This window comes from Strix aluco, chromosome 4 (genome assembly GCF_031877795.1).
Source record: "Strix aluco isolate bStrAlu1 chromosome 4, bStrAlu1.hap1, whole genome shotgun sequence".
Classification (NCBI taxonomy): Eukaryota; Metazoa; Chordata; class Aves; order Strigiformes; family Strigidae; genus Strix; species Strix aluco.
Genome location: NC_133934.1, coordinates 104,325,070 through 104,348,551, shown reverse-complemented (window position 1 = coordinate 104,348,551; position 23,482 = coordinate 104,325,070). Strand labels below are relative to the sequence as shown.

The 23,482-nt window shown below is 36.0% G+C and overlaps 1 protein-coding gene across 4 annotated transcripts in view; it reads left to right on the top strand.

The window, feature by feature from the left end:
- Window positions 1–23,482, top strand: part of SLC25A21 (solute carrier family 25 member 21) — a 257,590-nt gene that overhangs the window by 134,873 nt on the left and 99,235 nt on the right. For all 4 annotated transcript variants that reach the window (XM_074824668.1, XM_074824665.1, XM_074824666.1 and 1 more), the window contains one exon: window positions 10,942–10,990. In XM_074824668.1, the coding sequence (XP_074680769.1) occupies window positions 10,942–10,990 (49 nt within the window). The remainder of the gene's footprint in view (window positions 1–10,941; window positions 10,991–23,482) is intronic.

Genomic DNA, 23,482 nt, shown 5'->3' with positions numbered 1-23,482 from the left:
CATTATATAAATGCTTTGTAATCTTTTAGGAACATTTCCATTCCTGCTGTTGGGTTTGTCTTGGGCAAACTTTTCTTTGACCTTTTTAATACTTTACGTACAGAGTTCTAGTTTGAAATTTTTGAGCCCCAGGAGTGTCCCAGTCAAAGATGACATATTTTCAGTGTACCATGGAGTGATGCATACATAGAAATCTATTATTATCTATATTACACATTCAGCATTACTATGCGCATTTCTATTTGTTTTCTTCACCTGAGCTGGAACTGCTAGTGTCATTTCATTATTCATATATCTAGACACTTTAATATGTGTTTATATTGATGGTACAAAAGATGGAAAAAATCCATATCTCGTTGATAATTATTCAATTACTCTTAACTTTAGAACATACATGACAAAAGTAAGCATGTTGAATTGTTCTTTAAATGCCCTTAATTTTATTTTGTTTATGCATGTTTCATGTTTCTCCTTTTGTTATATATGGAAGTAGATTTGACTCCTGTTTTAAATCAAATCTCTTAAATGAAAGATGAAAGGTGCATGCCACTTGAAATAAGTGATGAACAAATCTAACTTTCAGCTACAGAGTTTGGGTCAAGTACTTTGTACGGTACTAGAAAAGAACTTTGTGAAGAACAAAGTTGAGGTGTAACAATAATCTCTCAAGGTTCATAGTTTGGGAGAAAGTTACTTCTGCATACTGCTCGTAGTATAGACTTTTCTGGAAGAATAAAGGTTGGCTTCTAGCCATGCCTGCTTGCTAGCTACTGTGCATACACTGAGGCAGGCTACTTGTCTGTTTATGTACCTCACCACAACTGTCTTTGATGGTGTGCTGACTTGTTTGGAGATGTGATTAGTTAAAACTTCCCTAGGAAAGACTAAAAGGTTGATATTTTGGAAAAGAATATGGAGGTCAGAAATTGCTATTACATACACAAATAGAGATCAAGGGATAGTTTAGACTACAGAATCAGTTTTCAAAAACTTTCTACTTTGTATATGTATCTTTTATATAGTTTTTTCTGTTGTTAGCTAATCCTTTGTGAAAGGACCTAACCCAAAATCCAGAAAATTTGAAGAGGTGTTCTCCATCGACTTCAGTGGCTTTATATAATGCCCTTGTGTGATCAAGTACCAATAACTTGAGTCATTTAGAACACACTGTAGCTACTGTGTTAACCAGCATTTTTATTCCATAAGGGCTTTAGTTGGATGATACAAGCATTTAGTGCAGCCCTGACTGCTGTAATGTACAAGAACTGCTTATTGATCCTGCACCAATGACAGAACTTTCTCCTTAGTCAAAATCCTACTGAAAATAGATGTGCATTCTGTGCAAAGTAGAGAGGTCCCTTAGTAATGGGATCTATGTAAAAAAGGCTACTGAAGAGGACAGGTATGTGACTTTCTTTTTATAAAGAGTGCCACAGTTCCTGGAAGTGCAGCATACTGTGCTAGCAGAAGAGGTGTTTTCTTGCCTTTCAGTTTTCTTTAGGTGATATTTTCTTTGGGTGATATTTACTCATTGCAATGCTGAGTAGTACACAAAGAGCCATAAATAACTGAACCTAAGCTCAGGAACCATTCCATTTTGACTCTCCAAATACTGAGCAGTTTGTAGCTTTTGCAGATAAATCCAAAACAATAATGCCTCGGGTAGTATTTCCACAGTGAGACCAAAGATTTTTTTGAAGTCCTGTATTTAATATTTTGAATTTACATTTTGTTGAAACTTGTAACGGTACGTAAGGACAGGTCAGAAGGCTTATAGGCTGTTGAATGTGTGACAAAGAGGCCATAAAGAATCTGGTCAGATGTAGCTAATTAAAGGTAAATGAAGGACAGCTGCTTTTTATGTTTCCAGCACATCTTTGATCTGCTCTACCCCTCAGACCTCTGTGGACAAGGTAGTTAAATACAAACTAGGAGGCCTATTTTAAAGACATTAAAGCCCTCCAGGGCAATCGAGTGACAGTCCAAGCAGCCATAAGCTGTTTGCTTTATTCATTAGAGAACTTTAAATGTGTCAAGAAATAGAATAATGTCCATGCTCTTAGATCAGCATTAGCAATGAAGATTACAACAGCTCTGGGACATATGAATGGGCAAACTTCTTATGAAAACAAGTTTATTGAGAAGCATTTTACTATAACAGCAAAGAAAATATAGGTTGCACATTTCCATTGCAGGAATATTGATTCAATATGCATTGAAATATCTAAAACTGTAGTGACACAAACATCATGTAACCCAGTGCTGACCTCAGTGGTCCCTTCAATCATGTTTTAAAAAACTTCCTTTTCATACACACATGATGGAAAGAATATGTCATATGCGAGTGACATAATAGCACGTAATACTTGCTGAAAAATTTATGGAGAATTTACACAATATATAGCCTTTCACCTGTGTCTAGAGACTCAGATACTTCAGTTTGTAAATTGCAAGTGTTTATTTTATAAGTCAAAGCTTTAATGTCAGTACAACATCAGTAAAGGATGTAGAAAGACTAAATAAAAAAAATCAGTTAGCTGTATAAACAACTCTTTATTGCTAGTCATTTTGGGAAAAGTGACTTTACACAGAAATATTTACAAGTCCAACTCAGTATATTTTTTGAGAATTGTTTGATATCTTTTTTTTAATTATAATTCTTTTAATAGGAATTGAAATGGAAATTAATGTGAAGCAAATTGCTGTAACATTCTTAGTGGTAAATACAGGAGATACATGCCATATTGCCTCAATAATATTTAAGAACTTACAGAAAATATTTACTGGTTTTTGTGTTGTGTGATGTGTTTCGCTCTATTATCTTTTGTATCAGTACCTAAATGTTGCATTGTTTGCAAAATCAAACTCTCCATGGTATTGAGCCTCACTGGAACAGCTTTGGTATTTTAAAATCAAGTAAGGGTGTGAAAAGTCTGGAATTTTAAAATGATTGTGTCAACTGCCTTTTTTGACTCTGCCATAAATGCAAATTTCATAGGTTTTACCATACAAAGAACATTTCACATGGCATTTTACCTCAGAAATGCTCTATGTGAGTAGTGCAGTTGAAATTGCTTGCCTATGAAAGTGCTGTACACTGTTGGAGTCTGGAAAAACCTTTCTTCCAAAGAGATGTAGATGTAGTAGAAGACCCTCTGTGACTAGCCACTGATTTTTCCTGGGTGATTTGACATTTCCTCCTAGTCCTACTATAGATGTATTTAACTATACATAATTTAAAACTGTCTTGATCCTCTAAATAGTCATAGATTTTTCTAATGGCAGATATGTAAGTATTTCTTCAGTGAAGTCATAGACATGAAGTTAATCAAGTTGGTAGGTCGGTGAACAAAGGACTTAATTTTTTTCATTTTAAAATAAGCAGCAAATAACAAATGCAAATTAAACTGGAAGATGGCCTTTGTTTTTACTCAGCAAACAATACTCAGAGAACATAAATGAACATTGAGCAGTTTAATTGAAACACATTAAAAGATTCAGTGAGCTGTATTCAAGGCAACAGTAAGTATAAAGATGTGGTTATTGCTGGCAGCATGAGCATAATATACTGATTTGGCTGATTGTGCCAAAAACATTGTGTAAAGCAAACAATGAATAAGTTTGTGCTAAATTTAGAGTAGTTTACATACATGCTTTAAACATTAAAGCTAGATATTTTTCACCAAGGCAATACATTGATAAATTATTACAGAAAAATAGGTATGTATTGTGAATTGAGGACCTATGGTTTTGGCTAGCATACTTACACCTGTTCCACTCACATTGAATCTACATGTATCACCTTGGCTGTGTGTTAGACTGGAAAAAGCAGCCCATACTATGGTAGAACTACTGTGAAAGGGAAATACAATAGCTTGATAGAACCATTTATCTTCAATTTAAAGACCCAATTAAAAAAAGTCAAAAAGGGAACTAAAATGTAAGAATTATCTTGGGGTTTTTGACAACCTTTATTTTTTCATTTTTTTAACAAAGTTCCTGAGACATTAAGACAAACATTAAGACCTTCACAATATGTTCCTTATTGACAAATGCTGCATTGCAAATGTTGGTTTATTACTACAATAACCTCTCAGTACTTGTATATGCATGTATTGCCACAAGGTGAAATTTGCCCTTCCAGAGGTTTATGCGTGTGTGCCCAGGTATAATCACAATTTAGGTTTGAGTACCTTGTATTCATGGCATGACTATTTAAGAAGATCCATACCATTTTCTGTCTTTATTCACTTAACTGCTATAACTCAATTTTCAAGCTCAACAAAAATAATAGACCTAATTACTTTTCTCTTATATTTGCAATAGAACTGAACAGTTTACCATCTGGTAATAATAATGCTTTCTTTAGCTGGGCAGGGAGCAGTGAAATCATGCAGATACTGGCTAAGCATTGTTATCACCAAGGATGAGCAGTTTGAACTGTCTGATGTGAGTATTGAGCACATTTGTAGCTAGGTCTGTGGACTGGGACCTGGGAAACTGGAGGGAATTTACAGCTGAGCAACAGCTGGTCTAGATGATATGCTACCTGCGATACTCATTTCCAGCTCCCGTCTTCCACACATCTGGGATGGGATCCTCCAGCTCTTGTGTAACCTGTACTTGAAACCTTGAAGATTAAAATACTAAGTTTGTGATTCAGTCAAGGAGCCATTATGAATTCAACACAGGTTGAATTGCTTTCACTGAGAGAGCTCCAAGAACACTGACCACTTTCAGCAGAAATCCTAGAGGCCAAACATCAGAAATTTCCATCTGCTGCTGAAGTCCTGGAGTTTTTTGAAAGTCAGAAAATCACTGTTCCCAGCCCTGCTGTTCCTCAGATTCCAGATAGCAATGCTACACTGGAAGGTTATTAAGGAACCTAAGAAGGTTCTATTAAGGAACACTGTTACTTAACAAGATGTTGAGCATGACCCAGCTCCTCCTGTAGGCATGCAAAAGCCTTCTTCTAAAATGTGTTAGGTAATGATGGTAAACCAAGCGCTCCTCCTGGGATTAATTGTGATCAGCTAACACATTTTTAAACACAGAAATCCTTGTCCACACCAAGGGAAAAATCATATTCAACATCTTGTTTAATTAAAATGTTTTCTAGTATGTTTTCTCCGTGTAGACAAGGTCTCTAAGGAAGAATGACTCATGAATGCAGCATTGCCATTATGGAGTACTTTTTGGGGTAACTTTCCATTTCTCCACATTTTCTAAGGAAAGCATTGATTTGGCTCATTACCTAAAAGGTTAATTAATGTCTGTGAGGACCTCTAGGGTACCATTAGTTAATCCCATACCACATCGCTAAATAGAATCCTGGGCAAGAGTTGAAATAAGTGCCACTTTCTTAAGTGAAGGCTAATATGTAGATCTTTTCCAGCATAGTCCATGCATACTGCTATATAGTTTTCCTTGGAGCCTACTTGACACATACTACAATTGAGATAGGCACAATGCATGACTGCCTCCCTAGGAAAGGAGTGGGCCTTGGTTGGCACACGTATCACAGTGAACCTAGCATTTTGTGGACTTTTCTGAGGGAGATATACCCTTACAGAACAGGTAAAAGATTTATGTGCTGTGAAGATGGAGTGGAACAGCAGGCTAATAGAAATTAGCCTGTGTAGAATTGACTTCAGGGATACTTTTTTCCAGGCATTGATTATTCTTCAAATAATGCTGTTGCAATCAGGAAGAAGTTCCATGCTTCATCTTGTCAAAAAAAGGGTGTTTTAGCCAATAGACAAGCAGATTTAAGAAGATTTGTCATTGTTTTTATTAGAATACAAAGGTCAACACAAGATTCTTTCTGTCAGACATATATTCTCAGAAGGAAATGCATAGTACGCATAAAATATTTATGATCATTTCTTACATTGTAACTGTATCTATGTAAAAGCCAAAATAAATACCAACTGTTCCAGCTATACAATATACAGTGCCCAATGTGTTTATTGCCGCATTTTCTATCACCAGTCTCCTTTCTGTTGTGTTTCTCCAGTGACTGTGTTGTTCCAGGGAAATGAGTAACACAAGGGGGAGGAGGGTGCATAATGACTTCTACACTGTAGGGGGTTGTCTGAACTAACACGTGGATCTAAATCTCTTGAATCTGTGTTGGAATCTGTGTTCAGGGTGTATTATGCAGAAAACATGTAGAAAGTGAGCTACTCAGGTTTCTTTGAAAGACAAATCAGTGTGTATCACAAGCACTTCACACTTTTCAGTTCATAGCTTTGAGGGTCAAAGAAGAGCTGAAGGCAATAATTTGTCTCCTGAGGACTGAAGTCATAATGATTCTATTTTTATCTCTGCTATTTAGTTTAGCAAGTACTGTTAGCTAGATTCCATTCTTTTTCTCCCTATTCAGTGAATAGACGAAGTATGGAAATACCTGGGGAGAAGAGGAGAGCTATAACCCTGTGCTGGCGAAGTCTCAAACTTTCACTTTTTGCCAGATGGATAATGAGACCACATTTTAAACTGCCATAGTATTCTCAGACCGTGTTATATGATTATTGATAAAAGATTTGTGTGTGTGATGGAATAGGGGAGCAAAGAGCAAAGGAACTCAAAATACCTACCAGCCACCAAAAATGTTTGCATTTAAGAGATGTGTATGAAGATTGCCAGTTTGAAATTTTAAGTATGAATCTTGTAGAGAGAAATGTAAAGTAATCCATAATGGGAAACAATTTAAAAACAGAAGGTATTAGTTGGAAAAGGGAAAATGCTCTACTGAGGAGGCTCAGTTTGGGCGTCGGTATTTTCTGTCATTTTATTCCCTCCATGGGTTCTGTTACTGAGCAGAATGTTTTACATAATAGAATTCTGGACTCCCTTCTCAGTGGTTGATATTCCATTTGTGTACACTCAGAGGATGTCAAAGATGACAGCTGGTTATTTCTTCAACACACAAGTTTTGATTATGTCTTCTTTTATGGTTAGTAACCAGTTTTCACAAGAAATGTTTTCCCACCCAGAAGACAATGAATGTTAGACTGATCTAGTAATTGTTCTTTCCTATAGTACCTTTGGGCTCTTGTTCAGCTAGTTGGATCTGAATTGTTTTAAAAATAATTAGGCCATCATAAATCACTCTGGGTTAGTTCACATGTGACATCACCAAGGAGACCCAATGGGACAATTAGAATATGTTTTTGGACAATCTGTCTGTAGCTATGTTAACTAATTTATCATGAAAATAAAGTTTGTAAACAGTAGTCTTTACCATGTGGCAAGTTAAAATATATTGCACCCTGATATAGCTGTTCAGCAAATGAGATTTTCATAGTGCTAATTGAATTTGTCACAAAGCTGATGAACATTAGCTAAAGAAAGAGCAATATATTTTATTTTACTGAGCACATCTCAGAGTGCTTGTAATTTAGGAGGGCCACCACACTTTCTGGGCAGGCTATCAAGTAGGATGTTGTAATGATTTGCATGACTACTCTAGTAGATGGAAAAATGTAGCTTGTGTTTGTAGCTGTTCCATTAGTGTCTTGCACAGTGTGCGCTCTTTTGGTGCTCTTCAGAGAGCTGTGTCATAATCTCAGCATCTTTTGAAGAGTCCTGTCTGGTGAAATCAAGTAACTATACACCGTTTAAAACCTAGTGCATTATTAAATGATGAGACAAAGGAAAGACTGAGAAAGGCAGATAACCAATAGAATCCTGAAGTTATCAAAACAGAGCTCTTGCCAAGGACCTTGGAATTCATCTGATTCAGTTGCTGGAAAAATGCCTGAATTAAGAATTATCCTATGAGGACCAAGAAAATAGAGCCAAATTCTGGCACTGTACACTTTTCTCCCAAAATGGGTATTAATGCTGCAAAACCAAAATAGGGTGAACAACCCCTGGCGCCATGCTTGGCCCCCTACTGTAGGCTCTATCTGCCAAAACAAAATGGAATAGAAGATCAAAAATGGGGCGGGGGGGGGGAGGGGGAAGAGGGGAGGAGAAGTTGGAAAAGAAGGGTGCTTAGAAAGGAAAAAACTCATAGGCTATGCCCCCTGCCAGCACTGAAACACTCGACTGCAGCTCCACTTGCAAAGCACCTGTTGGCAGTTGCTGGGAGTAGTTTATAGGTTTTGGGATAGAATCAGGATAGAAAACTTATAGTCTGTGTTCCCTTATGTGACATGTAGATTGGCCTTATTTTAGTAAATTAAAAGACATTCCTGGGCAATAATTACAGCAATAAATATACCTGTTCAGAAATAACAATGACAGCTTTTGCTTTCTAGAAAAAATACATATTAAATTGCATGATTTTTAATGACTCTCCTTACTACTAATGTTAATATTCCTTGGTGATATCACCTATGTTGTCTTCCTTTTATCCAGAACTGAAGAACAAAACAATGTTGCATGGAGTGGTAAGAAACTATGACAAAACAATTCTCATAAATATTAACTTGATACTGTCATTCAAACACAGTGGCAAGAAGTTAGGTGTAAGGGGTTATCTGTCCAGTTTTATGTTTTGCAAGCTTTATACATTAGAGTGGAATGATAGAAAAATAGGAAAATTGTGTATGTTAAATCAGAACTCTCAACAAGTATTTTATGTCAAGAATTCAGTTTAAACATTTTAACATCTTCACAAACTTCCATGTAAACTCCTGTTCAAATTCATTTTGTTGAGAATTTTAGCATTACAGTTTATGCCCTCCTTCTGTTACTAACTCCAAAAATTACTAGTGTTTGTGTACAAAAACTTGCACTCCTTTGTTGTTATATACATAGTTTGTTCTTCCTTAGGAGAAATATATAACAATTATCAATAATATATGTATTCAATATGTGAAGTATATCAAACAAAATAAATGGTTATTTTTAAACACAGGTATTTATTATAGGCTGAGCTAAAAGCTCTATTGCTTTTATTGGCTAACTCTCCTTTGGCTATAATGAGAATCTTTCCTCTGCTAATGCTTTGGTTCAGCATAGAAGGCTTACTTAGATAAGTACCTATGTTACTGAGAAAGTTTGGATAAACTTGAAATAGAAAATAGATAATGTTTTGGAATGTAATCCTTTCTTATATAAACTTAAAAACCCCCACACTTTTCCTGTTCTACTTGAAACACTAAACTTATTGGTTCTAAAATAATTGAAATTTGAAACTTTAAGCCTTCCTTAAATTTATATTCAGTAATGAAAAAAAAAGAACTCAAGTTTCTGACACTGCAATGTATGCTACCCAGGCAGAGCCTGGCTCCTGCATGACACCCACCAAGTCTTTCTCCGTCAAGTCTGCAAAAGAATAGGGCCAAAGTGCAAACTCCATTAGTTCAATAGTTTGTGTGTGGAACATTTCAAAACGAGATTTTCACTTTGTGTTAGAGTAATTTCTTTGCCTTGCTTAGAAAGAGAAACTAGTTGCGTAGCCTAGCATGTAATAAATTGTCCTAGGTATTAGAGACTGTTAGCTTTAGTGACACCTGAGCTCAGCCATATTCTGTGCCATTAAAATAAGAGGACAGGATCTGGACCTCAAGACAGTGATAGCTGAACAAGGAGAACATCTAGTGGAACATAAGCACGTGCTTAATTTCAGTGGGACTGTATGGTATGCATAAAGGAAGGAATTTGCAGATATTTTAACTTGAATAAGAATGCTTTCCTGAGTCAAGATTTTTAGAAGTTTAGCCATGAATCACCAAAAGTCACATTCTGTATTACAGAAGTTTTGTAATTGCTTTTGCTATAATAATAAATAGATTAAATACATGCATTCAAACATTATAGTAAGTATAGTCTTCACAAACTGTTTTTGCGTTAAATTTATTACTCTGGATAAAAAGAGACCATGGATGCTTAAGAGGCTTAATAAACCAGGGCACAGAAAGTTCAAAAACATGATAATCTAGTGTCTTGGACATACGGATACGTATTTTCTTGGCATTTCAAAATCCTTTAAGATTTGTGTAGTTGTTTTTATTATCTCTGCGCATTGACAGGTCTCTAAAATACACTTTTACTGTGATCCTGATAAATACCTCTTTCTGTTGTGTTTGCTGTTTGGAATGAGGGTGATACATGGAATGGACAGAGGAGTAGGCAAGACCAGAATATTTAAGCAAATATAGAGAAGCTCTGAAAGTTCTCCCTGGGTGACATATGCTGCAGAGCATGGGCAAACTGTGGGTGGTAAACTTCTGGACTTTTCATGTGGTGTCGGATGGAAAAAAGTAACAGAACCATCTTTGAAGTCAGTGGTGGCAGGTGCATTCAGTATTTTCCAGATCTCTTCTTTCTTGGCATTTCCCCCTTGCTATTCACACCCTCCATTCTTGGACACGGAAAGTCCCCAGCATGTGAATTTAAGGGCTCATGATGAGCAGTGGAGCAGGAAGGGGAAAAGCCAGGACTACACATCAGCATCAGCATAGAGCAGGACAGGATGAAGAGCCAGTAAGGCTGCAGCTCAGATAGCCACCTCAGGAATCAGCTGTCATCATCAAGTTTGTCTGAGCCCCCAGTGCTGTCTTGCATAATAGCAGTGTCCTTAGGGATTAGTCTTATATGACAAAGAAGCCAGTGCCAACCTGAATTCCCTTCCGTTACTACTTTCAGAAAGACTTAATGTATTTTATATGATGCCAGTCAAATGTTCCTCCTGTTCTTAAGTCAGAAAACTGAGCAAAAACGATGATTAAATTGATCACATAGCCTAAATCCTCACTTTCCCCACTATAAGGAACAACTAGAACTGTTTACTGTCTAAAATCCCTGATGGTTCAAATATACTGGAGAAGAGTATGTTTAATATACAAGGTATATAAAGACTATATCATCAATGATACGTTTAGATTTTTACTTTTCAAACTTCAAAAACTATTGGAGTTTGAAAATGAAAATTAACTACTATTTATACAAATGTTCATTAGGCCTTTTTTTATTATTATTTTATAGGTCTTGTAGAAATTTGCCTGATGCATCCCCTTGATGTAGTGAAAACAAGGTAAGATTCTGCTTGAACAGGTCTTGTTGACACTGGAAGATATCCAGATTAGGAGCTGTCAAAAAATAAAATGCTAGAACTTCTCCAAGTAAGATAACTTGTACCTTTAATGGCATTTATATTTACTTACCTGTATCTACAGCATTTGACAGATGGAATTTGAATCGCATGACACATTTCTGATTAGAGGTCATCTAAAGGTGTTAAATCTGTTTTATGGCATGTATTTTTAACATTGTAGCAAAATCCTATAACATGAAGAGAACTATAGTTAAATTTACTTACTATATGTATCATCTGTAGTAATGTTTTTATATGTAATTGCCAAATACCATATTGCCTCCAAAATAATTTTCACAGAATTTTGAGACCTGATAAAAGTAATAAAATAAGGTGTTCCATATTCTCTCTATAAACCAAGTAACTTCATGATTTTATCTTTTTAAATCTTTTTATCTGTCCCTAAATCTTTTATCTGAATATTTGTGTTTATGTGAGTATAAATGATTAAGTGACCTGGAAAATTTGGTCAAATGAGGTTTTTTTAATGTTGATTATTGAGATGGAAAAAGAATAATTGTGTTTCTAGTTTCTTGAATACCTTTTTGCTCTTTTATGCTTTTTAGTTTTCATATCAGTTCATAAGTGAGTGTTACCATATGTGAAAAGCAAACCAGAATGCAGAAGCATACAATGAGGAGAAAACTTTTCATGCCACGTGTGTTACATACAATGCAAATAATTACCATATACTGCTCCTGGAGCTCTATCTAGGTCTCAGTCATGTGGGCAGAAAAGCTTCACTAGGAGATGAATCAGCCCCAAACAAATGATGAGGACAGCTGTGGTCTCTGAAATATGCTTGAAGCAGTCAATTATGACTTGAGATTCTAGTTCCAGTTAGCCAATGTGTGAGCTCATTATGGATGTATTTTGACTTCTGTTTAAATCACACTCTGGGGTTTGCCTAAGACCTTCAGATGCACTTTTCTGCAGCTTGCATTTTGCAGGAGGAGGCCATCTGTCTATGGTTATTGCCCAACAGCAGAGGACAGTAATGCAGGCTCCATCTGCACTAACTGCTACTGAGGTGCTGTAGGTTCTCCTCGGGGCTTGGAGTTTGCTCAGGCAATTCTTTTGTGTGCCTTTATAATATTGAATATATTTATTCATATGGAGACAATACACCTGGTGGTTTCAAGGGTCCTCTCTGCTGCTCCAAGTACCACTGAGACCGTGCTATTAAAACAAGATTTACATTAAAAGATTGAAATTAAAGACTCAGAAACAACAGAGTCAAGCAAAACAAATACAAGACCAAATTCAAAAGAAAAAAATCTGTCTTGCTTTGTTGTCATGTGGTCCTCATGGGATGTGCTTTAGTGATTTCATTTTGGCAGGTTGTGCTGTAACTCACGTATGGCTCTCAAGCTTTTGGTTTTACCTCTTCCTGTTTTCCTCTGTACTAAACCAGGAGTCATGTTCTTCTGTAGTATAAATGCAGCATCAGTGATTTACTTCTCATATCTTTGGTTCCTTTGAGGTTGTCATGCTACACATCGTCATGCCTCCAGTCTTGGATGAAAGAATCATCCTTAGAATCATTCATGATGCCACATATCATAAATCATAAAAAGCATTAATTGCACATCTGTTCTGATGAACTGGCAATCAACAGACGTACTTTCAGCTTTCTGATAGAAACCACGCATACAGTGGACTCTCAGACTACAAGGACAGATTTCCCCATTTCTATTCCAGATTTTACTTGGTTTGTCATACTTTTAGTAGTGAAAATGCTAATCAGATCTGAGATCCAGAAATGGAAAACATTAAAGAGTATACAGGGATGTTTGTGAAACTGAATCAATATTTTTAAAAAAACATAATAAAAATTAGGAAATCTGTGAAATCTGGGTCCATAAACGGTGGAATTAAAGAATAAAGTAGGAAAAAATGAAAGAACAGTAGGTGTGCAGGAGAAATCAGATTATGGATCGTGGTGAAACCAAGGGGCTGAATCGAGTAAAAAGGCCATTAAGCAAATTTCTTCATTTGAAGAAACTTCAAGTGAAGTTCAGTTACCTCCACTCTTCCACTGAGTTAGCTGCAGCTGTTTGCAAAATTGGGCAACACCTAAGGGATAGTTTTTCTGTGTTTTGTTGATGCAGAAGTATTCAGAGATACTACATAGATTTTGCAGTAACTTTTCTGCTGGTCTTAGCAGATGTTAGTACTTGAAAATACTTACATTTTGAAAGCCAATGACAAAAGCAAGAATAGAACATCCTTTGATATCCAACATTCGATTCTATGTTCCTAACATCATGCCACTTCATTTTGTAATGGTCCAAATTTACTCTAGCAGATTAATTCTTTGATGACCTTGGAGAAATTAAAATGAAACATTGTTCGTTCTGAACTTTGGATTTAGAATGTTTTCTAATACATTTTCATTTACTTTATACCTTTGTTGTAGTGCCTCTAAGACTATGGTGCACTTACTCTTTTCCAACATGGTACTGATAATCTGTTATTTCCTAATCATTTCTAGCTATTACAGTTTTGGTGGCTTGTTTGGGTTTTTTTTCCTTATGGTTAGGTGAAAGGATGTATAAAAGCACCATTTGTTGCTTAATTTTTATGGTGTTTTGAGTTTCCTGCCTTTTTTCTATAAAGTATTTGTTTGGTGGAAGGAGTCTCATGGCCTTTTCAAGTTAGAGGAATCTTATTGATCTAAGTTAGCATTCTGAACGAGTTTATGGAAGATTCCAAAGGCTCACATCTAGTGGACTGGTGGCTTAGCATCTTTGCTTCATTGATTTTTTTTGTGTGTGTATGTTTTTAATAAAAAATTGGAGAAAAGAAAGTTACTGTCAGAGATTATTTTGAAACCCTGGAAAATGGTTTGGCTCTTTTGTGACAACATTTTGCAATATCTTTTCTGTGTTTAGTAATTTTCTATTATTCTACAGTAACAATGCTAGACTTGTTTATCTACTCACATCAAGGGAGGGACTATATATATATATAAAAATACATGTTTGTAAACTATAGACAAGCCAGATGCTTAATGGAGTGTTTTTTGCTAAATGTACACTTGAAGGTAATTTTATTTCGTTATTTATTAGAACACCAAAGATCATTACTTTAAGAAATTCATGTGAGCGAGATAGGTAGGTGGAGATAACTATGATCTATTGTTTTAGCTTTATGAATCCCACTTATTCTTTGAAATGAAGCTCTTTTCTCAATTACAAGATATATTGGTATAGTTTCTGATGAGAGACTACTGAAAAAAATTGGGCTAAACTTTTAATATCTCAGTATAACAGAGACTCTGTTAGCTGTTTTATTTATCAGTTACCCTTATGATGAATTTAGCCATCTGTAGATTAAAGTACTGAATCTGTGTTCCTGTCCTCCTAAATACAAGTTTTACAGAATTTGGTAAGGGTTTGTATGTGCCTATATATGAGGAGAGAGAGCAGTAGCAGCTAAGAGTTTTTTGGTACAGATACAGTCAAGACATAGAAGGTCTACTTTTTAATTAAGAAACCTAGATGATTTTTCTTTGCTGGAAAGTGAGAAGAAAAGTGTCTTAGTCTGGACACATTGTTTTTGCTTGTTTTGGACCATTTTTTGGATCTGAAGTGTAACACAGGCTGTAATGTTGTTTTCATCCATCAGACTTACCAAGGGATGAAAAAAGGGTATGCTAAATCATGATACCTGGGAGAAGGCATTGTCATATATATTACTTTAAAATTAAAAATAGTAAAGGGCTTTTCCAGGTAGAGTTTATTCTTTGTGTCCTAGTGGCATATGTTTCAGCTTAAGCAAATGTACAAAATTTGGAACCTAATAATGTTTTATTGTTGGAAAATTAATACTTATGCAACAGCTCATGAGTGTAGTTGGTGAGTGAAAGGGAGAGAATTACAGGGAGTTGTCTGAAGGCAAGGGAAAGCTAATGTTGTTTGAGAGATCAGTCAAGCAAGCCTGACCGATAACTGGAGGATGTTATTGTGGTCTGTGTGATGGCTCCAGGTTATGTTCTGATGTATTGCTATAGCCTTGAACAGTTTGAATTTTCAGGAAAGAAAAATTCATTTTTAAAAATTTCCCTACTGCTGGGTTGCTGGCATAAAACTGACATTTTCAGGAGCTTGATAACTTCCAAACTACGTGCGCTAACACAGAATTTTCCTTGCTATTACATTTTAACACCTCAAAATATGCATGCAACCAAGAATGACATTGCAAAATTAGAACTGACTAGAAATGAAATTTTGGCTAATACTTCCTCAGGTTTATAAGTTGATTACCTTTACATGTGCTTTCCCTTTTTCATTGATTATCACCAATATTTATACAGCTGAATTTTAATGATTCCACTGTTCTTGAAAAGAAATTTCAAAGTTGCCTGTGCAAGTATTCATACAAACTGTGAAATTTATATTGAAGTAGAAATAGTCATTGTGGCTGTGACTTGGTGTTGTATAGTTAGAAAATGGTAACCATACTTGTAACTTTTCTTAACAGTTGTCTACATGACAGAATTTAATAGAAAACACATATGAAGAAATGTATGATTACATGCTTTCAAATAATAGAGAAAAAATAACAAGACATCACCAAAAGCTTTCAAATACATAACACATCTGAAAATATTTCTGTCTGCATGTGAACAGGAAAAATGTTATGTGGATTAGATGAATCATTTACTTATCTCTTTAATTTTGGCAGTAATTTGACATCACTATACGTTTTGAGACAAATATTTCAAAGAAAGATGGTTGCTCTCATGTCAGACTAATACAAAATTGTGCTCCAGATCTGTGCTGACTTCAGTGTAGATAGATTAGTTCGTATCACTTGAGGATTAAAGTTTTTTTGCTTCCAGACAATGTATTCGAAGAGTGCTAAATGTTATCATAAGGCAACTATCATCTAAAGGACTCGGAGAAAGTTTAGGTTATTATTTTATCAGGAGAATCATCAGGGTAACTTGTGTCCTAACAAATGAAACACATATTTAATACTTCTCTGGCTAATTCAAATATTGACAGTTACTTATGATTTTACATTTTTTTTGCTCTTTATTTAAAGAAACTCGTTTATTTTCAGACATAATTGTGTCTTCATAAACCAGCCTCACATTGGGATCATAGCATCATAGAATCAGGTTTGGGTTGGAAGGGACCTTAAAAATCACCTAGTTCCAACTCCCCTGGCATGGGCAGGACACCTTCCACTAAACCAGGTTGCTCAATGATGGGTGTGCAATATGGACAGCAATGCCTAAGAGAGACCCAGAAGGCATTCTTTCAAAAGCATTTACTTCAATTTATCAGGAGAATAAGTTAATAAGTATAGCTTGTTTTCCTGATCAACCTCTTTGACCTCCCTGTTTTTTTTCTTAAAGCTGTTTCTCACTTTTGGCAGAATCTGGGAAAGATGCAGTCCATGTTGCTTCTACTTTAACACCTTTTTACATAGTTCAGCGTTAGATCAGAATCTTCATGTGAGCTGCCTTTCCATCTTATGTGTGATCCAGAATATCAGCATTAAAAAAATGAGGCCAATAATTCACCTTAGAAACTCTGGAGAAAGTTTTCATCTAGTCATGATAGAGATTTTTTGGTTTGCCACTCTTTCTGCGAAAATCTAGACCAACATCATGGATCTAAACCCCCAAATTTAGAAAATAATTTGGGATCTAAATCCACATTTGGAGTCTGCATTACAGATCCATTTCTAGTTAGCAACTCTTCTGCTGATTTGTGTGCGTGTTTATCCATTTTGTTCCTTTGTTCCAGTTCTGTCATTTTGGTCTTATTAAAAAAGTTCAGCTTACTACATGTGTTTCCGATCTCATTCCATCTGTTGTTTTGCAAGAGCTACTTCCTTTATATCATTAATTCCTCTTTGATTTCTGGTCTTTTTTGTTTGAATGAGCAGTAGTGGAGCCCGTTTCTGAAAAACATTGGTTTAAGGAAGAGTTCATTGTCCTTATACAATGTTACTATTTCCAAATGACCATAGCTCACTTGGTTTGCATCAGGCGATGTTAAGTTCATGTTACTTGATGCAAACTGCTGTAGTTAGATTCACAAAAGTTTTAGGCAGAAAATAGTCTTCCTGTCCTGGGAAAATTATCAGGATACCAAACAGTTCTATATTGGAATGAATGGTTGAACTCTCAGAAGACTGTTAGAAAAACAATGAGTTTTGGCCAATGAAATTCTTCATTTAATTAATTTTTAATTTTGGAAGTTTTCAATTCCATTTCTTTTTTTCTTTTCAACTACTTTTAAGTAATTCTGAACTAGGAAAACAAGTTTTGGATTGAAAATGTAGAGGCCAACATCCATTGTCATCTAAAAGAAGTAAATAAAAATGTATTGAAACTGATCGTTTCCTGAGACATGTTTTCTTTTCATTTTGAGGCAAAAAAAACCAAGTAAAAATAATCCCTGACCAACACAACTTAATGTCCTTATTTCAACCCAATGTCAAGGCTTTTCTTTGGGATTAGTTTTACTTGATTTATAGTGGCCTTTGGCACAATTGTTCACACGGTATGTGTGCATATTGTAGCTTATACTCTGGTTTTGGCATTTGAATTTCAGCATTGAAATACTTTGAATATTTCCTTACAGATCCAAGTTTTGTATAATAAGAACTTATCTCAAATTTACAATAATTTGGATGTGGATGTGATCCAGGGCTCTGTAATTTGCCCTTTGTTTTCCTTCTATGTACAATCTGTTAGGAATTAATAAGGGCACACGGGCTAATAATTCCTGCTAGATATACTATTCAAATTTAAATCCTTCCCTGAATTAAAGAACAATATTGGTGTGCACTGTTAAACAGATGCTCTGATTTGCAGTGCTGGTCAAAGTGATTTCTGTTCCTATGTGCTTTTTTTTGTATTCATGGGCATGCCATATGTATATTTTATAAAGAGTGTCAAGATCCTTTGGGATAAAAGGAACTGTATAAATGCAGCTTCATCATCTCCTCATGGGATACTGTGTTATTCTTGATCAAACAGCAGAACTGCTTAATAACATCCCTATTTCAAATCAGTGTAGATTTTTGAAAAAAACTATAACATGTATTGTTTCTTGATTTTAGAATAATCCTATCCCTCCTTTGACAGAAGCTGAATTTGTGCATCAGCAAATCAGACTGGCAGAGATCTCTCTTCTCAAGATTTTCCTTAATTTCGACTAAGCGTTCTGCCAATTATTCTGTTTTTTTAATGAACAGTAGGTACTTTTTTAAACAACTGAAATACCATAAAATAATAACTTCCATTTGACATCATGGCATGATGATACCATGCTTTGGGTTACATCTTATCTGTGCCGTTTCACTGGCCATACCAAAACTAACCATAGTTTCTTGAACTGTAACAATCTGAAATTTCTAACAGCCACCAAATAAGCCATGTCAACCTTCAGCATGCTCAAGGTAGAACAATAATCTCTGATTCCCTTTTAAAGAATCTTTTCCTTGTTTCTGAGGTTGTTAGGTGAATAAAATGAAATAAATGAAAACTCCAGATGCTTAATTACCTATCTACATACTATAGGGGTACAGCTGTCCAGTCCCTTACACTGGAAGGAAGAGAAATGGCTCTATGTGCAGGAAGTAAGTGTTGAGATCATCATAGAAGAATTGAGAAGAGACGCAGTCAGAGATGAGCAGATGAGCTTTTCAGTAGAGGAAGCAAGTGAACAGTCTCCCACAGAGAGCAAAAGAGAAGGAATGCCTCAGCAAGAACCAGGACTGGTGAGAGGGAATGTGTGATAGTTTTCTTGCATATTTTCTTCTCAGTCCAGTAGACGCAGAAGGTGTGGTTTAGGTTTCTGGAAGGAAGCTGGATCAACGCTGACTTGGAGTGGCCTTAGCCCTCTTCAAAATATAGTATATAATTTTGTTTGAGATTTTTATTTTGGTGAGTCTTTCCAGCACAGCTCTGTCTAGTAGAACCCTTAAAGATGATTCCTTGTGCAGCTGATCTGAGGAATACATAGAAATCATGCTAAAACACGTACTGAATATTATCCATCCTACTTGTGACAATACTTTTGAATATGGACATTTGCAAAATTTAAACATGTATTTGTTCTCTTGACAATTTTATGCTTGTTATTGTGCTTTCCCTCCAATTTGGACAATGAGCTGAAATAGTTCATTTCAGGTCCCTTTAATTTACATTTTGCTTTCATTCTAATGCCATAGCACAATATTCTTTCTGTGTTTGGATTTCCAGTACTTACAAAGTTCATGTAAACATTTCCTGTCAATGACAGGGCAGAACTTGTAATATGACAAGAGCCTAAGGGTTTCCCTTCTATAATCTGCATCTATATATTTCCATGTTTTAAAAATAAATGTACACAGGCATATTTGGTTGTACTGGTATAGCATCTTCCTTAGTAGAGGAAATGCAGTTTTTCTCTAGTACTGAAAAAACCTGCAATTGATTAGCTGTGTCCTCATAATGCAGTTGCAAGAGGGTGGTGTGGACTGCATTTTGTGATTTCATGGGCTGCATATTGTCCACTTGCAGTTTAAATCCAAGAAAGCTCTGAATTTTTTTCCATTTGTTTTTATCTTAATTTTAGGAAAATATTTCCTTTCATAATGTGAGGCTACAAACAACCATCTTCTAGACAGAATAGGCAAACATGACAAAAGAGCTCCAAAACTGTAATTATGGGGAAGAACCATGCTATGGGTTACAGATATGACAGAATAATTCTTTTTTCACTGCACTGTCTGGTGAGGAAAGGAAGAAAAGGGAGAGAACCTAGGACTAAATACCCTCTAAAATATGCTCATTGCACTGTTGGCTGCTTCTCTAGTTAGAACCTACCAAAGAAATAAGAGACAGCGTAGAAACACTTGGATACTCTTTGTAGTATCTCAAGAGTTCTACGGATAATCAGGACATTTACATGAGTCAGAAACCATGACCAAATCTTCATGACAAAGATGAAATTCAGTTTGAAACATTTTGGATATGTGGGTCAGCTGACAGATCTGGAAAAATATAGACATATTTGTACAGCAAATACCCTGTAGTATTATGGTGTGTGTTATGGTTTGTATTAAACACAATAGATGTGTTTAATTATTTTATTTGTTCAGATTCCCACAGCCTCAGGATATGCCATTGTATTGCTGTAAAAAGAAAAAAAAGTAGTTACTATAACTTATGGTAATGTACCTTTTTTGAGTTATATAAATTGACTGGGTACCCCTTAGACTCTAATAGTGAGAAAGAAATAACGTTAAGAGTCATAGGGCTCAATGTAATGTGTACTATCCTGTACATCATTTATGAATCTGATTTATTTATTTTGGACATGAGACATCTATTTGCATGTTCATCTGCAAGTTCATGGCAATGAGGAATGGTACCAGAACTGCTAACATTTTATCCAGGGCTGTACTGGAGGCAGTTTAGACCACTTCAGTAGAACCAGCACTTAAAATCACAGCCAGTTCCCAAATGGGGTGTCACAGCCTGCATCCATCATGTCCTGCCTCCTGCCACTGCTGTACCGGCACTCAGAAATCCCCATCCTGGTGTAGAGTTCAGAAGCCTCTCCCCTCTCCTCTCTCCCTGCCTCTGTTAGCTGCTTGGGCCCAAAACACAGCTTTTGTCAAGCCTATTTTAAAGTATGCCAGGTGACAAGCTCCCTCTAATTCCCTTGAGAGGCTCCTGCATTGCCTACTGCTCCTCACAGCCAGGAAGTATTTTCTAATGTTCCAATATTTCCATTATGCAGTTTCATCCCTAACAACTACCTATGCCCCCTTTACTGTACATTGTTCCCCTTTCCATTTCTTTATTCCCTTTAGACACAATAGATGCATGGCATGCCCCCATTTTCTTTTTCCCAAACCTAAATTAGTGTGAGATAATCAAAGAAGCCCTTTAAATAATCCTTTCTCTGTATCGATCCTGTATTTAAAATATAATGAGTCAAGTGAAACCATGAGGGATAGAGTGGAATGAGAGCAAGAGCAGAAAGCAGAAAGTGGAGGGCTATGAGGTGAGAAAGTACGTGGGATTCTATTTACAATAAAAATACATGCTGAAAATAAGTATTTAAGATGGGAATTGGGGAGTGGAAATGAACAGATGTTAGCACAGTTACAAAAGTAGTCTGGAGACAAAGAAATGAGATAGTTTTGCAAATGTATGCATTTTAAAGTAATATTTTAAATAAGGATTAAGCAGCTGGGAAAGGTTACATAGGCTACAAGTTGGAGACATCTATGGTGTACATAAGATTTTTTAAAAACAATCTAACAAAGCAGCTGGGTGAGTTATTAACAGATGTTAATGATTTGTCAGTGGTATAAAACATTATGATCCCATTCAGGGATAGACCATGGTCATGCCTGATTTCTCCATGGACAAAAATTTTGCATTAGACCACTGTCATGCCTGATTTCTAACTATGGATGGAACATGCCTAGAATAAAGCAAGGAACCACTTTGTTTTTAAAAAACAGAAAAATTCCCCTGTGTTTACTTCTATTACTATTTGTTCATGTGGTAAATAAAATGAGTGGGGGATAGTTTAAGTATGGAAAAATCACTGTTTAACATCTTCATTTACAATAAACAGAAATTTTCTACCTCTTTACATTTCTTTTTTTTCTTACTTGTATTTGAGCTAGCATTTAGAAGCTAGGGATACAAGAGACTAAAGCTGTGTATGTTGGAAGCACAATGTAACTGTAGCAATGCCAATAATTCTCTCAGAGAAGCTGGCCATTAATACTGTATTTAACTATGTCCCTAAAATAACTGCATTAGGCCAGTAAGCGCCAAGTAGATCTATAAATAAATAAAGAGAGATAATATCTTTATGAACTATGCTTTTTCTATGTTTTTATGAGCAGATGCATCAGTGTGTATTCTAGGTCTAGAGGGGGTTTTGAGAAACAAGAGTCTTCGTGTTGAGTAGGATGCAAGTAAAATATCATCTCCAAAATAATCTTGGCACAATAGAGCTGTCTTTTGAATTTATTTCGCAAGAGAGTAAAAAAAAAAAAAGACAAAACTAAGGAAATATTTGCAAGTTTTTAGCTGCTGCAATGTTGTAGTAAGCTGATGACTCCCTGGTGAGAAGGCAGTGGGTTAGATTGTGCTTTTACAACCCAAGTTGAGCCAGGGGCAGAGCTCAGTGGCACCAGCTGAAGAGCAGCATATGGAAGGGATTGTGCCTCAAGAGGTGCTGTGACCTTCCTGGTTTTCCCTTATCCCAGTAATGGATTGTTGATCCATAGCAGTGCGAACTTCTCATAACTACAGAAGTACTGCTATTCCTTATACCTTTTAACCCCTTTCCCTAAATCTGGAGCAGTATCCCCTGTGTACTGGCTGCCATATACTTGTCTGCAGTGGAGTGGTTAGAAAGTGCTGTAAGTGCCCATATGTACATGATGTAGTTCAGCGTCTGTAACAGAAAGGAGATATATTTTTCAGTGCTACATGTGATACTATCCATCTAGCATCTTCCCAGATGCAGCAACTTAGATCAAGATGGTTTCTCCCAGGAGGTGCATACTTCTTTCTCTAGCACATTAGTGAGCTGAATCAAAACAAGAATCAGACAAGTGTCAGAGACAGTACAAGGGAGGAAGGAGGACAAGACAAATGGGAATTGTGTTGGGAAAAGTGCCTGTAGACAGCAGCAGGTCTTTAGATTATTCTGCTGTCTCATGATACTTTTCCCTGAGTGAGTCAGCTACAAGGAAGGATCAAATTAAATAGTTTTGAGACTGCTAAACTGGAACACAAATTAGGAAAGGAAAAGCAAAAAGGAAAAAACTTTTCTGACTTTTTTTGTATCTTAGAAAGAAGTGAATGAAGGCATATTTCATTTGAAAATGTGGTTCCACAACACTTTAAACTCAATTCTTTTGGAATTACATTTGTTCCCTTGACACAGTCATACAGTGGCACTTCAGGGAACGGGCACAGTGGAAAACTGATCAATTAATCATTTTCTGGTTGGGATTCTTTTTGGCCAGCTTGGTTTCCTGAATTGGTTCCTCACACAACTGAGTAACAGGCAATACCAGGACAAAGAAGGGGGCAACCCCGACAGGTATGCTAAAGGAATGCATGAAAAGCATGTGTGTATACACTGTCATTAGAGTGGAGTATGATGTTACTTTTAATCTGGTGAAAGGGTGATCTGACACTAAAAGAGTTAGTCCTGCTCCTGGTTCCTTGCCACCCAACTCCCTTCTCTACTGTATGTAGTATGGCCCTACCATTTTCCTTATGTCACATCTAGCAATTGCAAAACTGCAGGGAAAATTGATTCAGCTTGATGATATATCATAAAATTAAGATATTAAAAAGTTTTCTAGGTGCTGCATACTGTTAGATAAGCTCTGTTATAATGCAAAACTGTGTCTCAATCAAAGATGTATGCATATTTA